Source organism: Falco naumanni, chromosome Z, assembly GCF_017639655.2.
Source record: "Falco naumanni isolate bFalNau1 chromosome Z, bFalNau1.pat, whole genome shotgun sequence".
In the NCBI taxonomy this organism is placed as follows: Eukaryota; Metazoa; Chordata; class Aves; order Falconiformes; family Falconidae; genus Falco; species Falco naumanni.
In genome coordinates, this window is record NC_054080.1 from 62,094,129 (window position 1) to 62,118,414 (window position 24,286).

Consider the following 24,286-nt stretch of genomic DNA (forward strand, 5'->3'; position numbering starts at 1 on the left):
GTGGAAAAATGAGTCCTTTAGGGTGCCAGCTCATGGAAAGCAGAGAACAGTCACAGGGATCAGGTAAGGAGCTGGTGGTCTGAGATACTTGGGGTTACAAACCCAATCCCATTTTGCTAGGCAAGTAGCACACACTTGTGCCAGGGCTTCACAGCTGCAAAAGGAGAGAGGAATTGTCTTGGGTTTTGGTGTGGGTTTTATTTTTCTATCAGAAACCAGAGAGACTAAAGAGTGATGTCTTTGAATATAGCAGTTGACAACACAGTACAAGATTAAAGGCAGGAACCTGAGGAAGAGAGCTAGCACCATGAATTTGTGAGTTCAGTACAGCACAGAGTCCAAAGGGCTGAGAAGAGCTCTAATAAATATGCTGGAGATAAGGAAAGCAAGGAATTTAGAAAAGCCATAAGGTGGCCCTGTCTGCTGTGACTCACCATTTAATAAAATTAAGACTCAACCTCTTCTGTAGTTTCACGTGGATAAGTCACAACCATCTAATATGGATTTGGCTCAGCAGATCTCTGCTATCATTTCTTGCTGTGAAATCATATTATTCCAAATGCTTGACTTCATTACTATGGCGGATAGATCACTGCTGTTACAGTTCCTTTTTATGTATGATGTGCACACCATTGCTTCTCTGCTCTGTTTACTATCCTTTTTCATTGCCTCCATCAGGCACAGAGTAACAAGAAACCCTACCGGTGTAATTTACTCTGCTCAGTATGCTATTTTGCTAAAATATTTTTCTTTCATATGGCATCAAAAATAAAAAAATAAATATGAAAATATTGCCATGGTTGAAAAATTAAGCTAGTTAGGTAATGTCAAATTGGCAGCCATTCAGCATCCTTCAATTACCCCCCTTGTACATATGCATTCTGGCATAGCCTTTAATTAACGTGATCATACCATCTTTTTTCCAGTGAAAACATGTCATTAAGTACCCAGGGTGAGTGAGGACCCAGTACAGAGCATTCTGCTTTCTCCTTAATGTTTAACAGGCTTGTTTTCTACAATCCTCAAAACCCTGCTCTGAACACAGACTAATTAATTTCTGCCTGTTTTTCTCCCATGCCACTACAGTACACAAGCACTTTAGAAACAACGTGTTAATTTTCATGGCACCCTGGTGAGATGGGCAAGGGGTAAGGAGGTGCAGGAGGTAATAATTTTCATTTTACAAGAAAAGAGTCAAAAATGTGATCTTCAGTGGGGAGTAGATTCAAAGACAGACCCCCTGTTCCCATACCACCCCAAACTGGAGAAGCATGTATCACCCATTCCCAAGCTGGAGCACAGCACTGGGCTCCAGAGGGATGGTGCATGCTTTGGTCAGTGGCAGAGCCACCAGGACAAGCCAGTGCAAATCTCAGGGCACGTGGCCCCACCAAGACACCCCACGGGATGCAGCGAGCTTAGGGAGTCCCAGGGGATGGCATGCACCAGGATTTATGTGCACAGGGTTTGTGCTCAAAAATGGCTGAAGTTTTCCAGCACAATCAGCTTGACCCAGATATCTGGTGAGGAAGTGCTCAACTCAGGGTCTCACACTTTAGGTAAAGCTACAGTCACCAAAACCAGAATTTGACAAGCAGAAGCACCAGATCACCACAATAATAAGCTCTAATCCTCATAATGAGAAAGAAAGTAGCATGTCTGTCCATATCCAAAATTGAGATTGATTTTGACAGTCTGACAGCATAGTTTTAATTGCTTTTTATACCACAGTGCTTTTACATACCCATATAATCAATTAGCAGAGCTGCCAGCAGCTAAACACAGCCACATTCATACACCAGCTCAGGGAGATGGACCAGGGTGGTCTTGCCTGGTCTGGGCTGCAGATGGGCTGGCACTGCTGTGGCCATTGCCACCTCTGCCCAGGACCACCTCTTGCCCTTACCAAAGTCAGAGGTACAGCCACCAGGGTCACATTAACATACACATCCACATCCATAGGCACTGGAAAACCTTGTTACAAAGGTACAGGTCAGGGCTATATCCAGCACCATGGGCTTGCTGATGAAGAAGTCAATCCGTAGGAGTTTGAAGGACTCCACTTTAATCTTGACAGGTGAGTGGAGCAATGTGGGTCCACGATGTCCAGCTGGTGGCAAAGTGTGGCTGTGAGGATGAAGGACCCTGGGCAGGACGCTCTTCCAGCCATTACATGTTTAAGCATCACAGCTTGCCACAATGAGACCCCTTTGGCACGATGTGATTATTAAACAGCAGTAACAGTCAGAAACCCCAGAGCACTAATTATTTTCTGAAGTACTGGCATGAAATTTTTACCCAGCTACTGTGAACAGACATGACTTGGTCTGAAACACAATGCTTAAAATAAAAATTCAAAAAAAATTGATATACGGGAAGCCGACAGCTCAAGCACACAGTCAAGTGGTCACTGGAGTCAGCTATGCGTGGCAGATCTGTGCCATCGACCAAGTGCTGTGGGTAAAGCCCTCCTGGCTGAACCTGTGAGGCCTTGCGCTGAACCGCATTAAAACCCCAGCGTGGAGTGACATTAATTCACTTTTATGACACTCAAAAGCAGCACAGTGCTGCACCTCCAATGCCAGTCTTTGGTAGCCAAAGTTTGCAGGAAAGCCCCTGCAACAAACATATGTGCCCATCTCTCAGACACCTTCACGATCACCTTCTTTAACCCAGTGGCAAAGTCACCCTTCTTTTGCAGCCCCTCACCAGGCAAAGAAGGTGCCTCGAAGACCTATTGTGCTTACTTTCAAAGAAAGAGGGGTCAGCATAGGCTTCAAACAGCAACTGCTCCTTTCTTCTTGAAGTGGCCCTGAAGCAAGGACACATCCTTCTCAAAGTCGATGGAAAACCAGATGGCCCCCAAAGTTAAAGATGTGCTTGTAGGGCTAGACTGAAAAATATGCTTAGATGATTTTGAGTCAGAGCCAGAAACAATTCCTCTAGTTCACCCCTTTTGCTTGAGACTCATCACAGCAGCAGGTAGACAGCGATTTTCATTAAATCGTTGGTCTCAGTGTGAGATTGAACACATGGTTAATTACAGCACTCTGACTAGCAACCCCACAGTATTTCCAAGGAGAATGCAAAACCCTAATCCCCACAGGACTGTACCAGCCCACAGCAAACACCCTTGGGAATAGCACACAGACCCCTGTGAGACACAGGTGAGACAAATTGTTCCACTTGACAGCAAACACCATATTTTAATCTTGCTCAAAAAAACAGCCAAATGAGAGACATCAATTTGAAGGAATTAATGTACCTAATTAGATTCAAGTACCAAGGCAATCCATCTACAATTCTTATCCCAGTTTGCTAGCTAACAGGTGACTGCTTGTGCTGTAAACAAGCACAGAGTCCTACTGAGCAAAACCAAGCAATTTTCTGAATATTCTCATGGTAAGCAATCATTTTAAATCTAAGGACAAAATAGACACTCTCTTTAGAAAGATGTGTCTGCCTAACACCCCGAACACATGTGCTTTTTAAGCAGGCTCAAACAAAAGATTTTATATCTATTGATCAACTGGCAACAACAGGCTAAGTAAAACCTTCTACCTCTGTTTTTATGAGCTGAGAATAAAGAAAGTTACATTTTGGAAGAAAGAAGAGTAGTAAACCATGGCTACCAACATTCGAATGACAAAAATGTCTGAGTGAATTCCACATGTCAGCCATGTGTTATGCTTTAATAGTTCTGCTCTGAGTCACAAGCACAAAAACCTTGTTATGAAACACACGCCAGCCCCTGTGTGTGCGTGCACACACCAGTGTGAACCGCTTAAAAAAGAAAAGTCGTATTTTTTGTTGCATTAGTAGCACTGGCAAAAAACAGTTAATCTGAGATGAGGTGGGAGAAAATTAGCAAAATTTGTCTATGCCAGGGACCCAGGGTATGATAATCTGCAGTTTTAACGTTCACAAAGGGTGAATTAAACCTGAAGAGAAATTAAAACACCCACTTGACAAGCGAGTGTAATCCTTTCAAATCCTCAAAGTCCAATCACACCCTGTGTCTCGAATAATCACTAGCCTAAATCACCCACACCCCTGCCATGTGAAACTCATGGAAGTCCAAGTAACTTCTAGACCAGATCTTTCAAACAGCAATATTTATATTGTGGTTTATTAGGTCTTTTTACTATTTTTTTCCTCTCACATAAAAAGAATAAATATCTGTGGCACCAACGTTTAGCAAGAGCTGTCACATGCCTCATCTTCTTTCTGGCAAAGACACATAAAGAAGAACCATTCACTGCTCTGTGCAGTTTCTGGCCATAAGCAGGCACCCTCACTGGGTGCGTTCGGTTCTCCTGGTGCTGGGTGGTGGGCTTGCAGGGGAGCTGGCAAGCGAGATGTTGCCTCTCTGCTGTGCTCTGGCTTGGCTGCCTGCTCAAAGCAGGAGCCTGCACACAAGGGGAATCTACTTTGTCTCATCAATTTTTCACTTATCCCTTCCTCCTGGAACCAGTGCTGCCTGTGCCATGCTCCCATATGCTGCAATCAACCTGCTTCTTCCCTCACTCCATCCAGGCGTCCCTCCCAGAGGCAGAGCCTGTCAGGAGCCTTGGGACCTGGACCAATCGGTCTCAGGGAACTCACACAGCAATGAAATCCATAAGGAGCTATGGACCTTTTGCAACCCCAAGAATTACACCCCTGAACACCCACACCAATTGCGTATCGCATGTTTTCTTGGCCTATTTCAAATGCCCATTTGTATCTGGACATGCACATGCCAAGTCTATGTACCCACACATCCACAGGCAGGTGTGTGCAAACCTGCACCAGACAGGCCAGTGCATCAAGTGCACACACACAAGTTGCACGGCAACTACATGCCAGGAATGCACAGACAGACCCACATTTTAATGAAAATTAGGCCTTTAAAGCTATGTTTAAATAAACCAGGTTTAGAGCATTTTAGTGACTCCATGAAAGGACAAATGGGAGAGCGGCAATGAATTGGCCCAAGCAGGATCACTTCAGAGAAGGTCACAGTGGTGGGCTGGAGAGGGGAAGAAAGATGAGCAAACTTCAGCTGTGGGAACGACAGCGAGACGCTCCTCAGCAGTGGGGCTGGCTGAAGGCTGCCTGCTCCTTGGAGCCCCCCACCCGTACCCCTCAGCTGCTGGAGGATAGCCGTCAGACTAAAGAAACTGAAATTACACTGATGCTGTCTCTGTCCTGGTCATGGAAAGCAAGAGAGGTGCTTGCTAAGTACCTGTGTGCTGACAGCCATCAGAGGTTTCAGTTTGCCCCAGGGTGCCTGAAAAGAGGACAACCTATTGCTTGGGAGGTGGCAAGAGGTTTTTGTATTTCCTCCAAACCTCCCTCCACTGTAAAGCATGGACCTGGGGGCAGGGAAAGGGGGGTGTTAAACCACACTGGGAAAAAAAAGAAAAAATTAACCCAACCAAACACATTTACGCTCCAGTCTTTGCAAATTAAGATTTGACACAGGAATTTGGACAGGTGCAGTGTCACCAGATCTGGCACTGGCAGTCCCCAGCCCTATATAGCTGACTTCTGTTTATCTTACTGTGGTTTCTGCTTAGCTGGGTCCTGCAGCACTGAGGATTTCAGACTCCGAGTGGCTGAGAAGCAGCATCCAGCTCTCTGCTGTGGCAGGTGCAGGGAGGAACTGGCCACCGGTGCTGGGCACTTGCTCGGGAAGGAAACCTCTGCCCACCAGCTCCGTGTATGCCACATGCTCAGGGGGCAGGCACGGTTTGCCAGCCTCATCACAGCAGTGCTGCTTACCTCCCGTGAAAATGGAGAGCACCATCTTCTTGTGACAATGCCAGCACAACCCTAAAGAGCATGCAACGCTAGCAGCAAGCTCTTTTCAAGCATTACAGATATTTCATATACACCTAGCCCTAATTTTGACAACTCCTGGACAAACCCCCCAGATAAAATCCAGCTCTTTCTGAGCTGCTGCTGCTTCTAAGGGCTGCAGCGAGAAAAGATGCCCGAACGACAGGGGCAGGAGGTGCCTAGCTCTGCGGGCATGATCCAGTTGAAGGCCAGGTCATGCCATGAAGTTTGCAGACATGTGTCACAGAGCAACACCATTTGCATGGGGTTTTTGGGGAAATGGGGCTGATAGGGGTGAAGCAGAGAGGGTGCTGCAGTGGGGAAGTGGCCGCACAAGGACAGAAAAGCCACTCGAGGGAGTCACCACAACTCAGCAAAGGCAGGAGGCTGGTCCAGTGAGCTGAGGTGTGCAGACCAGGGCTGTGGGCAAGGGCCGATGTCAAAGGGCCATGTCCCTGGCCATGTGCAGGGTGGCCTCCAGGGACATGGGACATTGGAGGCTTCCTTAGTCACGGCCAAGTAAGTGCTCAGGAGAGGTGAGACTGGATGCACCCCCCACCTGCTGCCCCAGGGTGGAGCAAAGCTGCTCTGCACACACCTGCATCCCCCTGGGAGCGAGTTTTGCCAGGAGCCTTCCGACAGCACAGCCTGGCAAAATGAGCATCGACCTCCAGGGGTTTCTGTTAGGGGTTTTATTTTGGGGGTTGGGATTTTTGTTTGTTTGGTTGGGTTTTTTTTGGTTGTGGGGTTTTTTTTGTGTGTGTGTGTGTTTGGTTTTTTGTTTGTTGTTTTTTTTTTTTTTTTTTGGTGGGTTTTTTTGTTTGTTTGTTTTACTGCAATTTTTCATAAAAGCCTACCCGCTTCAGAAATATTGTCATGGAAATAAAATAAAGTATGTGGTCACATACTGTTCTCTGGGGGCTGCTGCCAAAGCCGTGTTAGAATAGCTCCATCTCGTGGAAATCAGCAGCAGAAGCGGGGGCAAACAACGACGAACCGGGAGAGAAACTGTAGGAAAACGTTGGCAACCTGCTCCTCGGCCTCATGTGCCAGCAGCGGCTTTAGTTCCCATCTGCAGGGGTTCTGCCAGTCCCGTCCCTCACGGAGTTTCACTCTGAGCTGCAGGTTTGCAAAAAAGGTTACAAAAATCGTTGTGCAAAGCCAACAGAAATTGAATATTTTAACTGACTTTCAACATGCAACTGTAACGTTTGGACAATTACTGTATGATCGCACTCGGAGCTCACAGGAAGGTTTGGGGCTGTGTGGTGGCTGCCACACAGAGCTCCACGTCTGACCATCTCCCAGAGAGACTCCCTCTCCCTCCATCACTCCCTTTCTCCATTAGTTAATTTACAGCTGCATTTGCACCTTGCTCAGTATTTCTTTCTTGTCTCTGTCATCTAGTTTCCCCTCCTTGTTTTGCAACTTGTTCCAGGAGTGTCTGTACCCCTGCATGTGTACTCATAAATTAGAGGGAACATCTGTACTGCAGAGCTCAAATATGTTCCTGTCTTTGGAAAAGTTTCCAGTTAAGATAAGCAACCCTTTCAATCATGAATATGGAGCAAGTACACAGCACTAAAACCATGAGATTACATTTTAAAATAATAGTTACTCCCTCTTTCCTAATGTAGTGTTGGATTTATTCTCCTGTTTACCCAAACTCTGAGTTTTACCCTTTGAAAGCAGAGTTTATCATACAAATCAATTTAATTCACGTCCTGGGCAACAAGTGGATTTCAGCATTAAGGATGTGTCCTTTTGGTTTTGCACCGTTACTGCTACTTAGAATCACCTAAGAAAACACACAATATTTCAGGCTTTAGAGGTCTGACAAAGATCCCACAAACGGCACAAGACATCAACAAGCCACCAGCACAGATCACTGAACACAGATGCAACAATCTCCTCAGGTGGAACTGCACTCACCTGCAAGGTGCACAGGTGATGAGAAGACGAATCACTCCTTGGGCCTCAGGGGAGCTCTGCAATTGCCTTGCCGTGCTCAGGGTACTGCAGGGTGCCTTAGCCAACAGTGCCCGCTCAGCATACGGGCACGAGGGCTGGGCTTCACTCTAGGAGACACTCTGTGCAGGAAGGCACAGCAGCAATCCCATACTGCTGGCCGTGATGAGATCTGGGCTGATGGCAGTCTAGAAATGGGACCTCAAAAAGAAAGGCCACGAAAAGGGCTGTTAACGGAAAATCTAGACACAGTCCCGGCTACAGGGAGGCTCCCCAGCATAACTGGCCAGAGATACCTACTCTGGCAGTAGGTAACCCATGAAATCTGTTACAAACTCCAGCTCCTTCCCCTTCCCTCTGTCCTATTCTCTCTGGGCAAGAATCTTCCCAAGCGTCGGCTCACTCCGCAATGCTGGGCACAACTCCTCTGCACCAGACAGCACAGGATTTGGTCCAGTAGCAAAGTAAATGACGCTGCTTGTGCTGCTTAGGCAGGTGAAAAAACGAGTGGTAAAACTAAATAAAAGGATAAAATGGGGGGTGAATTTTGGAAATCCTGCCTGGATCACAAGAATGTCACTTTCTCCCATTGTTTGCCCCACCATCCTCCTCCAAAGAGTTATTTTCACTCATGTAAAGAAAGGCCACTTACACACTACTACAGCCCGACTAGCCTGTGTCATTTAATCAGGTCAGGCAAACCCTGGCCAGGGCAGGCTTACTGTTCACAGACAGCAGCATATTGAAAGATCGAATTATTTCTGTCACACCAGCACAACTTCAGAAACTGCCTTTTTGTTTATAAAAATATAGGGCCAGTGCCCAGACCCTTGTGTTTCTTTAAGACTCGCTCTTCTGTAACGTAAGGAAAATATACATCCCACAGTGCACTGCAGACTGACAGAGACATGTGGCTCTGCCCCCCTGCAGCGCAGCTCTGATCAGCATGGCAGTGTGAAAAATGTTCATGCACCTGCTGAGAACAGGGCTTTAAACATGTTTTTGTCTCCACAAGGTGGTGATGATGGCCCCAGCCAACAGCCACCAGAGCCAAATGAGCAGTGGAGGCGATGGCGGCTGCAATGCTAACAGCCTGTGGATGCTGCAGAGGATGTCAGGTGGAGGAAAGGGTCAATGGTTCTGAACAGTCAACAGCAAAATAAGCAACAAGTTCAACTAAAGCAAGGAAACTATAGCTACGTCAAGATGAAAAAGCCTACAACTGATGGAAAGCGTGATTTAGGCAACGTGCCCCAGTGTGAGAGGAAGCATTGACTACCAGCCAACACCACCCCGGCGAGGCTTCATCATTGCCAGCGGGAGGATGGAGCCCGGCCACCACAACGAGCTGTGAGACATGCTGCTGCTATGTCCCTTTTGGGTGACAGAGATTAGCCATCGCAGGCCTTCCTCGCTACCGACAAGCAGTGGGGTGGCTGTTAGCTGCTCCCAGCTGCCCCACGAGAGCATAGACTGCCGGGTGTGGCCTCTCATGCATTGCAATACTTTTTTCAAAGTTATTGCAAAAAGTGAGAGAAGACTATTTCTTGTTTATGGCTTTACTATGAAAGCAGTTGATATTTTGGAGGGATGCCAATATGGAAGGCATTAACACCAAGCCAAGCCACAGTATGAAGCCCTGATGTGCTTTCTCTGGTGGCAATGCAACCTTGCCAAAGACTGAGCTGCTGAGTGAAATACTTTCAAAAGACAGATCACTGACCTGCGGACAGTTACTGTGGCAATACCGCAGGGCATTTGTCCAGCTGTCTTTCAGGGGGCTGATGAGTGAACCAGCCTGTCTTTGACCTGGCTCTGACAAACTCATCAAGTCTAAACATTTGGCAAATTCTTCTTGCACATACCTTTGCAAATGGGGACTTAGGTGTTTGGTGTATCAAAAAACAACTACATGAAAGCAGATGTCAGAGCAGGTGGGATTTCTGGAGTGAGTATCTGATGGAAGAAGTGACCTGCGGCTCCAGGTCTTTGGTATCTGCCAAGGCCAGTGGGCAGAGGCAGCACGGCCCCAACGAGGACCACCGTGGGATCACCCCGTGTGCGCAGCACCACTTACCTCATTTCCACATCATTAGTCTGGCTGAGTGGTAAGAATTTTCCCTGTCAAAATTAACTGATAGATACAGCTCATTACCAGCACCCAACCACAGCCTGGGCTCCCAGCAGCCACACTGAGAGTGAAACCCTGAATTTCAGCAGCGAGGTTGGTTTGTTCTCCCATCAGCAAACCAGGTTGGTCAAGGATTCACACTCAGCAAAAAAGGCGAGATCACTGTGAGGATACAGACTTCAGTGCCATGTATCTGAAGCATGCTGAGGACAAAGGAACAAACGTTACCCTGCGTGCAAAATATATGTAGGGCACTAACGTACTGCTGATGGGAGCAGCCCACGTGTTACCTTTTTACCTCACATGTATGCTCTTCAGGCAAAGACCATCAGTGCAAAATGAGCAAATAAGTTGTTAATATGCATGGAGGAGAAAGAGGGAAGAAACCTGAGAAGTAAATCAAAGCAGTCAAAACTGTGCAGAGACACCGTTTCAGGTTCCTAAGACATCTGGCTGATCACAACTGATGTTTTTTTCCCCTTGCCATGGCAGTTTTGGCAGCTTCTCTCACTATTCTCACCCACCCTGACCCAGGGGTGCAGCCTGCTGCTGCACTTCAGCGCTCTCCAAGCACCCAGGTAGAGGAGGAGAGGTGGCCCCCACTTGCCCAGCCCAGCCTCACTGGTGGCCAGCCTGCACCAAAGGGTCATGGAAACCCTCTCTAAGCTGGGATGTGGTCTGGGACACTTCCAGCCCACTTTGGATACAGCTGTGGTGCCTGGGTCACAGGTGCTCCTCACCAGCGTTCCTGACTTGCAAGTGGGAGGCAAGGCTTCTCTCCTTTCTTCCTGGAGCTCTACAGATGGTGGTTAATGTCGCTTAGCAACAGGACTTCCTTTTAAGATGCTCTTTTGTCATTTCATAGCCTCTGTGCCAAAAGTCCCTTAAATAGAACTGAACTCTCACCGGCTCGCTCTGTTTGGCTCTTTGTCTTTATCTCTGCCCCGTTTCCTCCCATTACAAAACTGATACCTGTGCCCAGCCGAAGTAAACCAAATCCAGCAAAAATGCGACTCCCAGCAATCAGTTCAGCCTCTCCATGCAAGGGCTGGGAATATCCTTTTTCTCAAAGCTGTGCCAAGCTACACCCAACAGAGACCAGCCGAGGAAAGGAGAAGCTCAAGGAGGGTTTAAATTCTGATTTTTTGCTTGCTACTCATGTCAGACTTACAGATGCAACTATATTTCTCTCTTGTCAGTCTAAAATCCAGTGTGCAAAATTTGCACAGCTCAGTTTGTCAGATTGTATTGTTTGGAAAGAGGAAGAACAGCTCGTTACTAATCATCGAAATCTGCATTTTATCTTGGCTTTATAGTAGTGATACAAGCCACGGGGAGTGAGAATACTAGGTATTTTTCTTGCTTAGCAGGGAACAATGTCTGCATTTTTGAGACAGGTGAAAGTCTTACAGCTGTTTCAGAGTAACAGGGGGCCTCCAGCACTGAGGTCCCCAAAATATCTTCTGGATTTTTGAAAAATCACAAGCTACTCAAGGAAGTTAGCACAATAGTAGTTGTACAGAAACAGTATCTGCAGGGAGACTGTAGGAGACATTCCCCTTTGCAGTTGAAACATGGATGTTCACGACGTTAGTAACCAGTTGCTAATTCCTGTCAGCAATTTCCTTCCTGCATGGTGCCTTTGTCCTGACTATTTTCGGTTTGCCTTTGGTAGGACGTCACACAGCCTCACATGCCCCAGCTGTGGGCAATCTGGCTTCCTGGCTGGGGCCAGGAAGCCCGGTGTCCCCCTGGCCTCAGCAAGCTGTGGTCATCGGCTGAAAGTTTGTTCATCCTGCCTGCTAAAAAAATAGCACCGGTGCCTCCCCTGGCCCAAGGCTAGGGGTTCCAGGACCTGGCACAGTGGCAGTGCCCTGCTGAGTGCCTTCACTATCCATCATTTTGAAAGCCGCCTCAAATATATGAGAACAAGCCATCCGTGTATTTGTTTGGGATATTTCTATACACGGTGCTCACAGCATGGCCCTGGTCACACTGTCTTTTTCAAGGGGCACGTAGATCACTGCCCGTGCAGGTTTTTTGCTCAAGTCATGGAAATTTAGGATTGAAGCTGTGGTGTGCTTTCAGCATTAACCTTAATGATCAATGCCAGAGGACAGAAGCTGGTGCTTCAGTCCACCAAGGAGCAGCAGCAAAGGAGAGGGAAAGGAATTCCCGTGCAGAGGAGATGCTGCAGCCTGGAGCCTCGCTGCCCAAAACGTGCACCAGGCAGACTGGCATCCAGCTGCGGAGGGCAGTGCAGGTGCAACCCTGCTGCTCATCCCCCTTGTGTCCCCACCACTCTTGATGGCAGGGGAAGGCACATTGCTCATGTGCATGGAGAGTGTGCGCTTCAAAGCACATCTGGCTGCTGTCTCCTGCCCTCTTTCAGGATTTCAGAAAAATCGGTTGCTGCAGCAATTGAAGCAGAGGGGTTTCCCATGAAGCCTAGTAAAGACTGACATTTTTTAAGGCAGCATTTTCTCCTGCAGGTGATTTATGCTCTTGCTGCATCATCTTGTTTTAAGCTTTTCTGCAGAAGGCAGCCTGAGCCTGCAGCACCTGCTATGTTGGCGGCAGAGCCCACACAGATTTTCCTGCTGGAAAATGGAGGTTTGTTGCAGAACGGGTGGTCCCAAACCAGCCCCCAACCTCCAGTGCCATGTCTCCTCTCAGGGCACCACACGGCTGCAGCATCAGACGGAATCCCACTGCCTCAAGGCAAACCCCCAGTCTGGGTTCTCAACATCCAGCATTTAAAGCAATAATCTGGATCCCTCTCTCTTCTTTGTGGTACCAAAAAAAACCCAATAAACAAGGAAAATCTTGAAATCTGTACTTCAATGAGATGATTGAAAATCATTTTAGTCCTTTGATCCTCTATAGACTGGTACTTTGGAAGCCCTGCTGTGTTACGTCGTCAATCCCTTCTTCAGAGCTACAGAAGACGCAGAGATTGATATGATTCATCTCTGAAGAGAGAATTAACATCTCATCGGAATTCTGAGGGTGCTCAAGTCTGTTTAATACATATACACAACTCACTGCACATTTTTCTTTTTCTTACCGTCTCAGATTGATTCCGTTACAGTCATTACACATTTTTTCTGAGGCAGTCCTGGAAGAGGAGCATTTTCTCAGGTTTGCCCTATCTGCAGCACCCCCAAGGGCCAAGCTTGTTGGAGGCACTGTGCTTGGTGCTCTGACCAGGAGCCTTTCCTGACGTGGGGGCTGGGCCAGGCCAGGCACAGGGCCAGCCAGGCGGATTCGACACCAGACAGGATTTCCCCTCAACTTGACCAGCCGTCCTCCTGGCCTGGGTGGAGAGACTCCTGTGGGACCAAAAATCCCACTCGGAAACAGGATCCACCTTTCTGTGGCAGAGGTGGGAACTGGCATCCCAAAACTTCAGCACTGTCAAGAGCCCACATGATGCCCACATCTGTGCCACTTGGCTGGGCTGAGGATCACTTCACCATCATGGTCCCTGCTAGGACCAACACCATGTCGTTGCTGGTTTTAGGTGGGGGAAGGGCCACCACCCACATGCACAGTGCCATGGGTGACTCACTGCATTTTGGGGGAGGTCTGTAAACCGTTCCTTCTATCTAGCTTAGAAATCAGTTTAAAATGGAGAACTCTGGGGCATGTACAGTCCTCTCTGGGGGATTTTTTGATTGCAGGGCAGAGCAACTTGTTTGTGGGGTGGCACGGCGCTGGAGGGGCAGGGCAAAAGGAGCAACGTGCTCAGCCCCCTGCAGTGTTCAGCATCTCAGGAGCTCTCAGTGAAAAGCACTGTTGCATTAAAGCAAATTATTACCACTGGTGTTTGCATGCTTTTAAATTTCCCATCATCAGAGTGGGAAGAGTTTCAACCAAGCAGAGAAAGTAAAATTATCAGCAGAAATTATTAGCAGAAAGAGTTCATGAGGGAACTTTCTCAGCAATGCCTGTGGTCTGATAGCACCCCTGAGCACAGTGATGAGGAAAGGAACAGCAAACACCAGCATGCAGAACAGAGACAATCCCTGTTTAAGGTGGGAGGTGAACCAGCCTGCAACAGCCCTTGCTGCTGCAGTTACAGAGGGGTTGCAGCCTGCCCGGACCCACAGCAGGTGCCCAGAGCAAAGCCCCCTGCCAGCACGGAAACAGTCTCCTGCTAACTACTGCCATAAATTCTCACCCCTCCCCATTTTGCTTTACAAGCACAAAGAGCTAAATTAATCAGATAGGCACACATAATGAATAATACAGATACCTCTAATCATTAGTAATTTTTACTAAGCTCAGCAATTGCTTGTGCACATAGACAAGAAGAGAAACTTCAGTCACCCAATACAAATGATTCATAATGAATTCTTCATAACCCAAAATTGAGGCAGTCCCTGGAATTAATTATTTGCTTCACAAAGCCTCTTGTTTCTGCCAAAAACTTCCCCCCACAAAAAAAAAAACAAAACAACAAAACCCCCACCAAACAACCAACCCAAACTCTAGAGTTTTCTACTTCATTACATCGCATATAAATTCCACGACACATAATATGCTTCACTGTACTGCAGGAAAAGGCAGGATTCATTTTGGCTGATATCCCCTCCTGATTTGGAGGACTTTTGCTGCAGAACAACACATTCATCTTAAATCGGAGGTTTCTGGTACGGGTGATTTGAGGAAACATTCGTGCCACCAGGGCTCATAGCCTGCCAGAAACAAGACACGGTGCAAGTGAGAGATCAAGCTGCTTCGTGCCGGGAGAGCACAGTGGGGATGACGGGGACACACCAAGCTTTAGCCTTTGAGCATTAGCATGCAAAATGGCAAATAAACAACGAGTAAACATCCCAAACAACTTCCTCTGAACTTTTTGCTACCAACTGCAGGGCGAGCAGGATTTCCAGCAAACACAGGGCTGGCTGGGAAGGAGGCAGAGCTGTCAGTGGGATGTGGAGTGAGCTTTTCAGCTTGTCATTCAGATGAGTTATTTTCTTTTGTATTTTATAAATTAAGGAGGAGGTAAAAAATCACATTGGCACAGAAGCATCCTAGCAGCAGGCAAATACAGCAGCATGCCACTGGTGCCATGGCTCCTCTGTGCCCTCCAGCCCCAACAGCCCACTCAAGAGGTTTAGGTAAAGACACAAAAGTGGAGTGAGCTCTGCACTGGATGTTAAACATTGCCCCTGCCACATTGACTGTTGTCCCTTCCCCAGCCGCTGGCAGGTATGAGCACAGCGTGGCTCAGGTGAAACCTAACAGACACATCAACTTCAGCTACCAGTGCAGCCGTAGCCTTCATACACTATTTCAGAGCCAAAGCCACTGATTTTGTGTGTGTCCTTGGCACTGGAAAAGTCTAGATGTCTCCATCTTCCTGGGTGTTGAGCTTGGTGCTTTCCAGATAGCATCTCGATAGCTAGAAGCTTCACTGATCAAGCCACCGGGGCTGGATTGGCTCCACCGTGCTGGTGCGCATTTGCTGAGCCCTGTACATTTCCATCATGCCTTTCTCTACTAGGTGGTGAAGAGAGAGAGCCACTTAAACCTGCTGAAAACAAAGTTGTCAAGCTGATAACTCAGCCATTTAAGAAAGGGGGAAAAAATGCAGGTTGAGCTTTCCGGCTACAGCTTGCACTCAGCACTGTCCTGGGCCACCAGGACCAGAGACCCCTGTCCTTCTGGGGCATGGGATCTACTCCTGCCTGCAGCTACCACGCATGTGCCCGTATCAGAGATGGTTAGAAATGCTGTCCTCCTCCAGAAAACTGATCATTATCTGAAATCTAAATACAAGAGGAAAAGAGTTGATTTTTCAGATCCAGCTATCGCCTTTCAGCTTTACTGTTTCAACAGAGAAGCACGTTTCAGCATTGCAATCCCTTTTGCAGAAATGCAGGCACAGATCTTTTGCCTATGTTTGAATTGTTTTACAAGTTCTTGTGACTTTCGTAAGTGATGTGTTCAACCTTGTCCAACTCAAACTTCCCATTGCATTAAATTCCCATCCAGTGGGACGCTGCAGTCTCATCTGCCTTTTTCTTGCTCTGCCTCATGTTTCACACTGAACTGGCCTGTACTTTGTGGAGACATTTCACTCTATACAAGCATAAAGACCAACTTCACTCAGTTTCCATTTTTTAAAAAATCTGTTCTGCCCCAGAAAAATATCAGTGCACAGTAATTTGACTATATTTAAAACACAGAAGTTCCTTTTTCACTCTGAAACTACTATTTTGTTCCCACTGAGCCCAGGAGGTTCAGCACACATTTCCTTATAACCCGCTTCCTAGCCAGCTTGCCCAGTTTGTCTGACCTTGGCTGCTCACTCTTGCTTTCGTTAAGGGAAGATAGCACAAGAACATCCATTTTAGCAACCTGCATCTCTCTGTAACGGTCTGTGATTTATATCTTTTGATTTTCACCGTGCTTGCCTGCGTTCACTGCAAAGCATCCAGTGCCGCAGAGACAACGTGCATGGCAATGAGTGACGGACACTGGTTCCCCTTGAGATGCAGGAGCTGTGTATGGCCTCTGGTGAATACTTGCCTGCTGGCGTCTGACTGTTTACAGTCTTCAGTGGGTTTCTTTCAGGGGATCTGAAGGCCTTTATCAGAGAAGTAAGGCAGGTGTCTTGAGATATGCTCAGGGACATCAGTCACTGTCCCTTCTCTTCTCACACCTGCACATCTGTGTGCCCTCACACTCTCTCCTACTGCTGCTGGGGCTTTTGGGAGCCCATCAAACCAGCACCATGCTTCACTTCCCGGAGAGCCTGATGGACGGTAAGGTTTTGTGGGGGTGTTTAGCAGATATCAGAACTAGGCAGAGGACAGACAGAAGGATTTTTCCTCTTGTGCTGCACTCTCCATACAGGAATTTGTACACAGTGGTGAGGTGATGGTGTCTCTATTGGCCGTCTGTTTGATGTATGATACCATATGAGAACAGTGAGAAAGTACCAGGGTTTTTCCAGGGGCAGGAGAAAAGGCTGACCTGTAAAATTTTTCCTTTCTAAGTGGGACACAAGGAAAAAAAAAAAGGTAAGGATTTTGATTCAGTGAAGAAGCACTGTGGAAAGATAGCTCTATGCAGCTCACATTTGGGGCGAATAGCAAATTCTTCACTGAATTAAACATACAAATCCCTGCGCACTCAGACTTGCACAGCGGGACCTCCCAGGGGACGGTCGCTGCTTGGCTCCCTGTGACAGCCATTCTGCGCCCCACAGCACACAGATTGCTCGCTTACTCACCGATTTGAACAGTAGAACACAGGCACTGTTCTTATTTTTAGTGACAGCTAAATACTTTTTATCTGTCTATACCGCATGCCTCGGCAGTCAGCTCCGTGGGCTCTTCTTTACTTATCAGTATCGAAAGCATCTGCTTTTCTGAGTTTGTTTTTTGCCATTTCTATAGTTACCAGCACCGTATTATTTTCGTAGCTCTAGGCTGGGCCCAAGTCCCCATGCTATTGCTAGGTGTTGTCACGGTGGGCAAAGGGCTGCCTTTCCGCCCCTAGGTCGTGCCAAGTGCCCACACATCAGAGGCTCAGCCACGGGCAAGGCTGGTTTGTCCCTCGCTGCCGGTGCTGTCCCTTGCACCGAGCTCTGGCCAGGACTCGGCACGCCGGGAGCACCGGACAGCAGAGGAGCCACACTGCCCACCCTCATGGGCATGTTGTTGTGACCGTCCCCTTCCACTTCCCCCCAGCTCTGCTGTGCCCTGGCAGGCGCTCCTCTGCCCCTGCCCAAGCTGCGCTGCCTGCAGCAGTGTGGGGCCACAGCACCCCCCCCACGCTCCCCAGCACCCTCTGGTCACAGCATCTGTGCTTAACGGAAGGGAAGGAAGTGTTCGCTTGACCCAGCCTGTGGCCTGCGACAGTTGCTGCTCCTCTCCCCTCTCCAGCGAGGACACTGCGTGCTGCCACTGCCCGCCTGCCCCTCCTAAGCCACAAACGGGTGGCGACAAGGTTCAGTCTCAAACACTCACAGACTCATGTGAGTGGACGGACTTGAACCTTGTGCGCTGTCCCCCAGTGTCCCCACCATGTCCACCTCAACAAAACCCCGCTGGGCCACGTGCCCCTGCCCCACAGGGCACCCACCTGCACTGTCCCCTGTTCATCACAGACTCCAGGCTCCAGTGCGTTTCTCTCTGGACAACCCACTCCACTGCCTGTGCCTGCTCTCTTCTGGCTAATAGAATAGCTTTGAACCTAATTAAAATAATAAACCTAATTAAAACGGCCATATTGGCCAACCGTGCAACACGTGTGCTGACTTCCCCACAAGCAGAACGCTTCCGAGCTTCCTGGCAGGATACCGCCAAGGCGGCAGCTCCCACGCGGCCCCAGGGACCCACCGCTCCGGGCGGGCTGCGTGAGGAGGGGGCCGCCGCGGCGCTGGCTGTGCCTGGGCTCCCCACCGCACCTTGGTAGCTGGGACAAGCACAATGCTCCGAGCACATCCACTGCCCTGAGCAGCGTGGCAGCACGCCTGCGTGCCACAGTCCCAGGCTCTGGCTGACTTTCATGCAATCACCAGGCAAAGGCAGGCCAGGCACACAGAATCTCCCTCGTATCCACAGAGTAGACACTTCTCTATATAACAGACTAATTTATTTCCAGTTAAAATGGAAAACCTTCATAGAAATTTTGAAGACTCAGCACACCAGCTATGATTTTTGTCTAGCCTGTGCTAAACCTTCTCGCCATCCTCTCCCTGCAGTGTGTAACTGCAGTCCAGATCCAATTAATTTGGACACATTCCTTCTAGAAATGTTCCCAGACCTGCGCTTTCGTAACTCCCTCTGCAAGGTTTTCTTAAGACTTTCCTTAGAATAAGCTTTGTTAGAAGACTCATGAAATTCAGAATTTAAAACTATCTTGTAGGAATGCTTTTTTAGGGATTAATAGTTCATCCAGAAGAGTAAACAATCCTCATATGTGCTAACTTTGATAAGAAAATGCTACAGATGAAACACACTTCAAATTAGTACAAGAAAGATTCAAGGCATTAATTTTTAAAACACTCCACAAAACCTCAGGGCTGTTCATTGCAAGCCTGAGCTGAGGCTTCCTAGGGTTCTGGCTGCTGTGTTTTTAAATAATTTAAGATTCTGTTTGGTGTTTTTTTTTTGTTTGCTTGAAGTGCCATAGTTACCTATTTATATTTGCGGTACATACCTCTTGCAGTTTCACTACATATTTTCCACAGATTACAGTAAATAAACGCTGTATCCGTGAAGGTTTAGGACTGAGGGAGATTCCTGAAAAACTACCTGTCACGACAGAAAACCTTGACTTCAGCTTCAACGTAGTCTCTTCCCTCCAGAATTCAACCTTCTCTGAGCTGAAGTCTCTTATCTACTTGGACTTAATAAGGTACAGGAGCATCCTCACTTCTGCACATCACACTAGCAAAACCCTCTGCCCTTGCCAGAGCCAGAGCCGCCCGGAGCACACCACAGCAGCATCTCCCCTGTCTTCACAGGAAAACTACCAGCAGCGCTTGCAGACAGCTGGTGAAATATTTCGCTAAGCAGAGGCTGATCTGCTTGGGCAATGCCTAGGCTTCTCCTCTGATGACAGACAATTGCAGGACAGCGGGTGATGCATGCATTTTCCAGATATTACTGCTGCTAAGACAGTAGTGACAGCAAAGTCACTATAGCACTTTTAAAATTAAGTTTTCTCTATTTTTCCCTAAACCTCAGAAAAAGACAGGTCTGGGCCTTGGAAATGCCCAGTTTTTTCTATAGGAAAAGAGATTTTCATTTTATTAAGCTGGACACTAAAAACTTTACGTCTCTCTGACTTCCATAAATGCCTCTTCACACACATCATTTCAGGGCAGCTTTTTCTTCTTACCAGGATTCTGTATTTAAATGTGAACTTACAAGTACAAGGCAAGCGTTGCTGGAAAAGACATACATTTTTATCCTGGTGAAGGCAACTTAACATGATTTTTTACAGATATTAAGTGTAGTTTGAGTTATCACATATACCAGGAGAGTTTTGTGAGGCAGGCCACTGATGTTGGTTTCTGTTGCTTTCTCAAGGTGTCAAATCATCCGGGTGATGACAGTGCCTTTCACAGCAACAGGCAGCTGCAGACGATTGTGCTGTCTGGAAACCTGATCATGCTCCTCTCTGACACAGCGTTTGCTGGCCCATGGTCCCCGAAGCAGCTTGTCAATGCAGATGGGAATAACCAGTATGTCCTTTATTCCAATAACAAATCTGGACAGCTTGGATACCCTCATCTTGGGCAGCAACCACATCTTTTTGCTGCAGCTTCCTCCCAACTGTCCCACTCAAAACCTCAAATATCTTGACTTTCAAATGAGTAACATAAAGACAATCACAGCAGCAGATGTTCACATCCTGCAGAAGACCAGCAATGTAACTCTCATCTTTAAAGGCAACAACGTTACATACATTGAACCTGGAGCTTTCCAGTTCCATTTCTACAAGTTTGGACTTTGGGGGCTATGCTGACATCCCTGGGGTCCTGGTGGCAACACAGAACTCCACAGCCCAGATCCTCTGGCTAGGAGCACTTTAGGGTGTGGAAAAGGAGCCCTACATAAGCCCGATGTTTTACACGGTCTATGTAAAATGTCTGTCAGGGATCTCTGTCTGCAGCTCGGCACTTCAGAAACCTTAACGCTGACACGATTCAGTGCTTGACCAGGCTTCAAAAGCTGGACCCAGCTCAGCGCACTGCCCACCAGCATCAGCAGCATGACCTTGCTAGCGGAGTTAGTTCTCAATGTGAACTCCTTTGAGCACCTCTGCAACATCAGCTCTGCTGCCTGCCCCTCCCTCACGCACCTCCACGGGGAACTTGCAGGTCCTGCAGCTGGGCTCTGACTGTTTGGAGAATCTGGCAAAGCTCCAACATCTCAATTTAACTAAGAGTCACACTGAAAGCTTTGAGTGCTGTGACAAAGCCTTCAGTGGTTTAAGTAGTCTTCAGTACCTGAATCTGAGCCACAACATAAAGCTTCACCTCCAAGACATAGTCATTAGGGATGGTGCTAACCTGGAGCTGTTGGACCTAGCATTACACCTCTTCGCATCGACATTTTAGAGGGTCCTTTCTGAAATCTGCATCTCTTGCAAGTGCTGAATCTTTCCTCCTCCCATATTAACAATAGTGTTCAGCACCCCCTTCCAGGTCTGGAAAAGCTCATGCTCTTGGACCTTAGTCAAAATAACTTTGAATTGGGGATCATGCCAAAGGACAAACTGTTCCAACAGCTATCCAATTAAGAGGTGCCAGTTTTATCATCCTGTGAACTGACAGCAATAAGTGACCAAGCATTTCACAGCCTCAAGAAGTTACAGCACATTGATCTGAGTCACAACAGAATTACTGCACTCAGCACAGAAGCATTTTCAAACCTCAAGAGCATCTACCTCAATTTTGCCCACAACAGGATCTGTATTGTACCACATGACAAGCTAGTGTCTCTTGCTGGCCATTGCATAATCAATTTAAGTTACAATCCTCTGGACTGCACCTGCTCCAATATTGGTTCAATTACCTGGTACAAGCAGAGTCTGGATAAAATCGAAAACCCTGAAGGAACAAGATGCTCTGAGCCGAAATTGCTAGCTGGGGCTCAGCTGGCCACAGTCTTGCCCTCCTGTGAGATCAACACAGCAAGAATCATTGTAGTTGTCCTGGCTATTTTATCCTGTGGTGCCATCTTCATTTGGGGTCCTCACTATTTCAAGCAAAATTACCAGTGAATACAAGTTTATGATGGAGATACAGAAGAGTTTTACAGCAATTTGTTGTATTAAGATGAAAGACAACTTACTGTTTGTGTTTGTGACCCGTATTCTCTTAACTTTTGTAATAACCTTTCCATTTGTATTGTAACTTTTAGAAAAAATATGAAAAAATTGTACTTGAGAACTGGAAAAACAAACTATGACTTGAGCCTTGAACATGAGTAACTTCTCTTACAGAGAAATCCCAGTTCAACTCAGTGTTTGCCCTGGCGTCCCAGCTACTACTGCCAAGGCTCTTGTAAAGGGATGATCCAAGGGCCGCAATGGAAACCTTGTTGTCTTTAAAAAAAGAAAACCAAACCACCACAACTCCCAACCAAAAAACACCAACCCAACCAAACGCCCAGCCTCTACCAAATGCCCTTGAAAACCAATGCTGTTTAAGAGCTGGCAGTATGTACCCTGTTCCACTAAAAAGAAAAAAAAACTTACTGTGAAAAGCAGACACAACTTTGTCATGTAAGACCCACACCCGCAGGACTGATAGAATCAGCCTGTATCATGTCTCCAATATCTTTAAAATGTTTTTGATCCTTTGAAAGTTCCTGGTCGTTGAACGTCTGCCTGGCCATCTCTCACCCTGGGGCAGGTCCTACTGTACTATTTACTAGACTCCACTGTAAGCAGGGACTAGCAACAGTTTCATATTCAATCATAAAACTTGTGGATTTGCTCAAGAACCTGCAGGTGCTTGGCATTACATTTGCTTGCACAGGGCAAGAAGCCTCAGCAACAGCTGTCAGCCTTCCCTGTGGCAGCCTGGAGCGGACTGTTACCTCCGGCAGCAGCCCAGCAGAGAAAACTAGAGACTGCAAAGGGGGCAGTGCAGTGAGGAGTGGCAACCAGATCCCATGGGTGCTCCTGACGCCAACAGCTACTTCACGTTGCATTTGGTGTGCAACCGTGAAGTCAGAATCTCCTTGCTCCAACAGGGTACGCAACAGGTAGGCAGGAAAGAGAGACAGACTTACTACTTTCGCTAACAACCAGATACCTTATTCTGCCTTCAGGTGTGAACAAACCCAGCGGCGAGACGGGAGTATGTGCATTTGACGCAGGGTCTGGCGGGAGCTCGCCATGCCTACTGATCCGCCCCGTGCTACCACAGCGCGATTGATTGATGGCACTAGTGCTTTACTAACAGGCTAACCCTGACGTACAGGGACAACCTTCTCAGAGGGTATGACCCCTCCGTCTCCACAGCAGAGCAGGCACTACACGGAATCGCACCCTGCCCTGCAGGGCTCCCCAGCCTGTCAAGCCAGGAGCTGCAGCTGCTCCCGGAGGAGCCAGCCCTCTCTCAGCACTGCCCACACAGCACTCCTCATTCACCACCAGCTCGGGCCCCAAAGGCATTTCCTCGACATCTTCCTTCATAACATGCTGACTGGCTAAGATTTCAAAGATCCCTGCTGGACTAGGAAGTTTTTGCTGATTTCTGAAGATACTGCTGACAAACCTTGCTTTGTTTTCTGCAGTAAGAAAGTATCTTACTTGAAAAAACCCTTTTATCATCTCTAAGCAGATCAGATTAACACAACATGGATTCTTGCAGCTTTAAGATGCCTTCACGCCATGTATGCCACCTGCCTTACCCCAACAGCTTCTCCTCCTGCTTTTGTAGCCGTGTGCTACCCAAGGGCACGCAGGGAGAGGCTCGATGTTTCTTCTCCAGTTGCCTACAAACACAAGCAGATTTTTTTTATTCCTCCCCACCCCACCCCTAGATTTTCCTGACCCCGTCAGCAGGCACTGCACTCCAACTGCCCAGCTGCAGAGCATGTTCTGCACAGGCTGCATGTGCCAGATGAGCCCTTCCACAAGGACTTGTCTAACAGAGAGAAATGTCACTGAGCAAACCACACTGCCTGCGGTGAGGACTCCCCAACTTACCCTTGGGAGCAAGGCAGGCATGCTCCTGCAGTCAGCCCAGGGTTCAAGGTGCGCTTTCCCCTCCCTCTGCAAATCTGACTGGTTAAATAAGAAACCTCTGATAACTGCATTGTCTAACAATCAAGCACAAACGCCAGCGTGTGTACCATCCAAGAGACACCTGCATCTTCCATTGTTTCCCCTCTTAAACTTGTAGGCTCAGGAAAGTGATAAATAATGAAATTAACTGGAAGCACGACACTGTCCACAGCTTGGGACAGGCACAAAAAAATTTTGCTGCAATTAACCAGGTAGTAACTGCAGGAGATCCACAAATATCAGCAACTTGAGGTGAAAACTGCATTGGGCTGATGCTTTCTGAAATGCCTCTTCACTTTCAGAGAACTCAGGATTTAACCATCACCAGTTTCTAAAATGCTACCCAGTGCCTTGGCATAGACGCACGCAGACACGAGTCAGTTCCAACTCAAAGGTGGCCAAAAAAGGCAAAACAGCGAACATGTTCCTGTACAATATATATTTGCACAGAGTGTAAGTACAGACTTCCCTGTGACTCATCCCTTCCCCCTCCATAACAAGTTGTTTTTGATGACCATACCTTCATCTGTTGCCTTTATTTTCTCTTTGACTTACAGAGATGATGTCATCTCTGCTTTCTTATGCGCCTGC

The 24,286-nt window shown here is 47.6% G+C and overlaps 1 protein-coding gene across 1 annotated transcript; it reads left to right on the forward strand.

Moving 5' to 3' along the window:
- Positions 1-9,750: 9,750 nt before the first annotated feature.
- CD180 (CD180 molecule) lies at positions 9,751-21,679 on the forward strand. The gene is given in 11 exon segments (XM_040578864.1): positions 9,751-9,899; positions 19,115-19,303; positions 19,981-19,997; positions 20,000-20,114; positions 20,116-20,392; positions 20,394-20,514; positions 20,517-20,564; positions 20,567-20,630; positions 20,632-20,760; positions 20,762-20,985; positions 20,988-21,679. Coding segments are annotated over 11 exon segments (2,025 nt in total).
- The last annotated feature ends 2,607 nt before the right edge of the window (positions 21,680-24,286 follow it).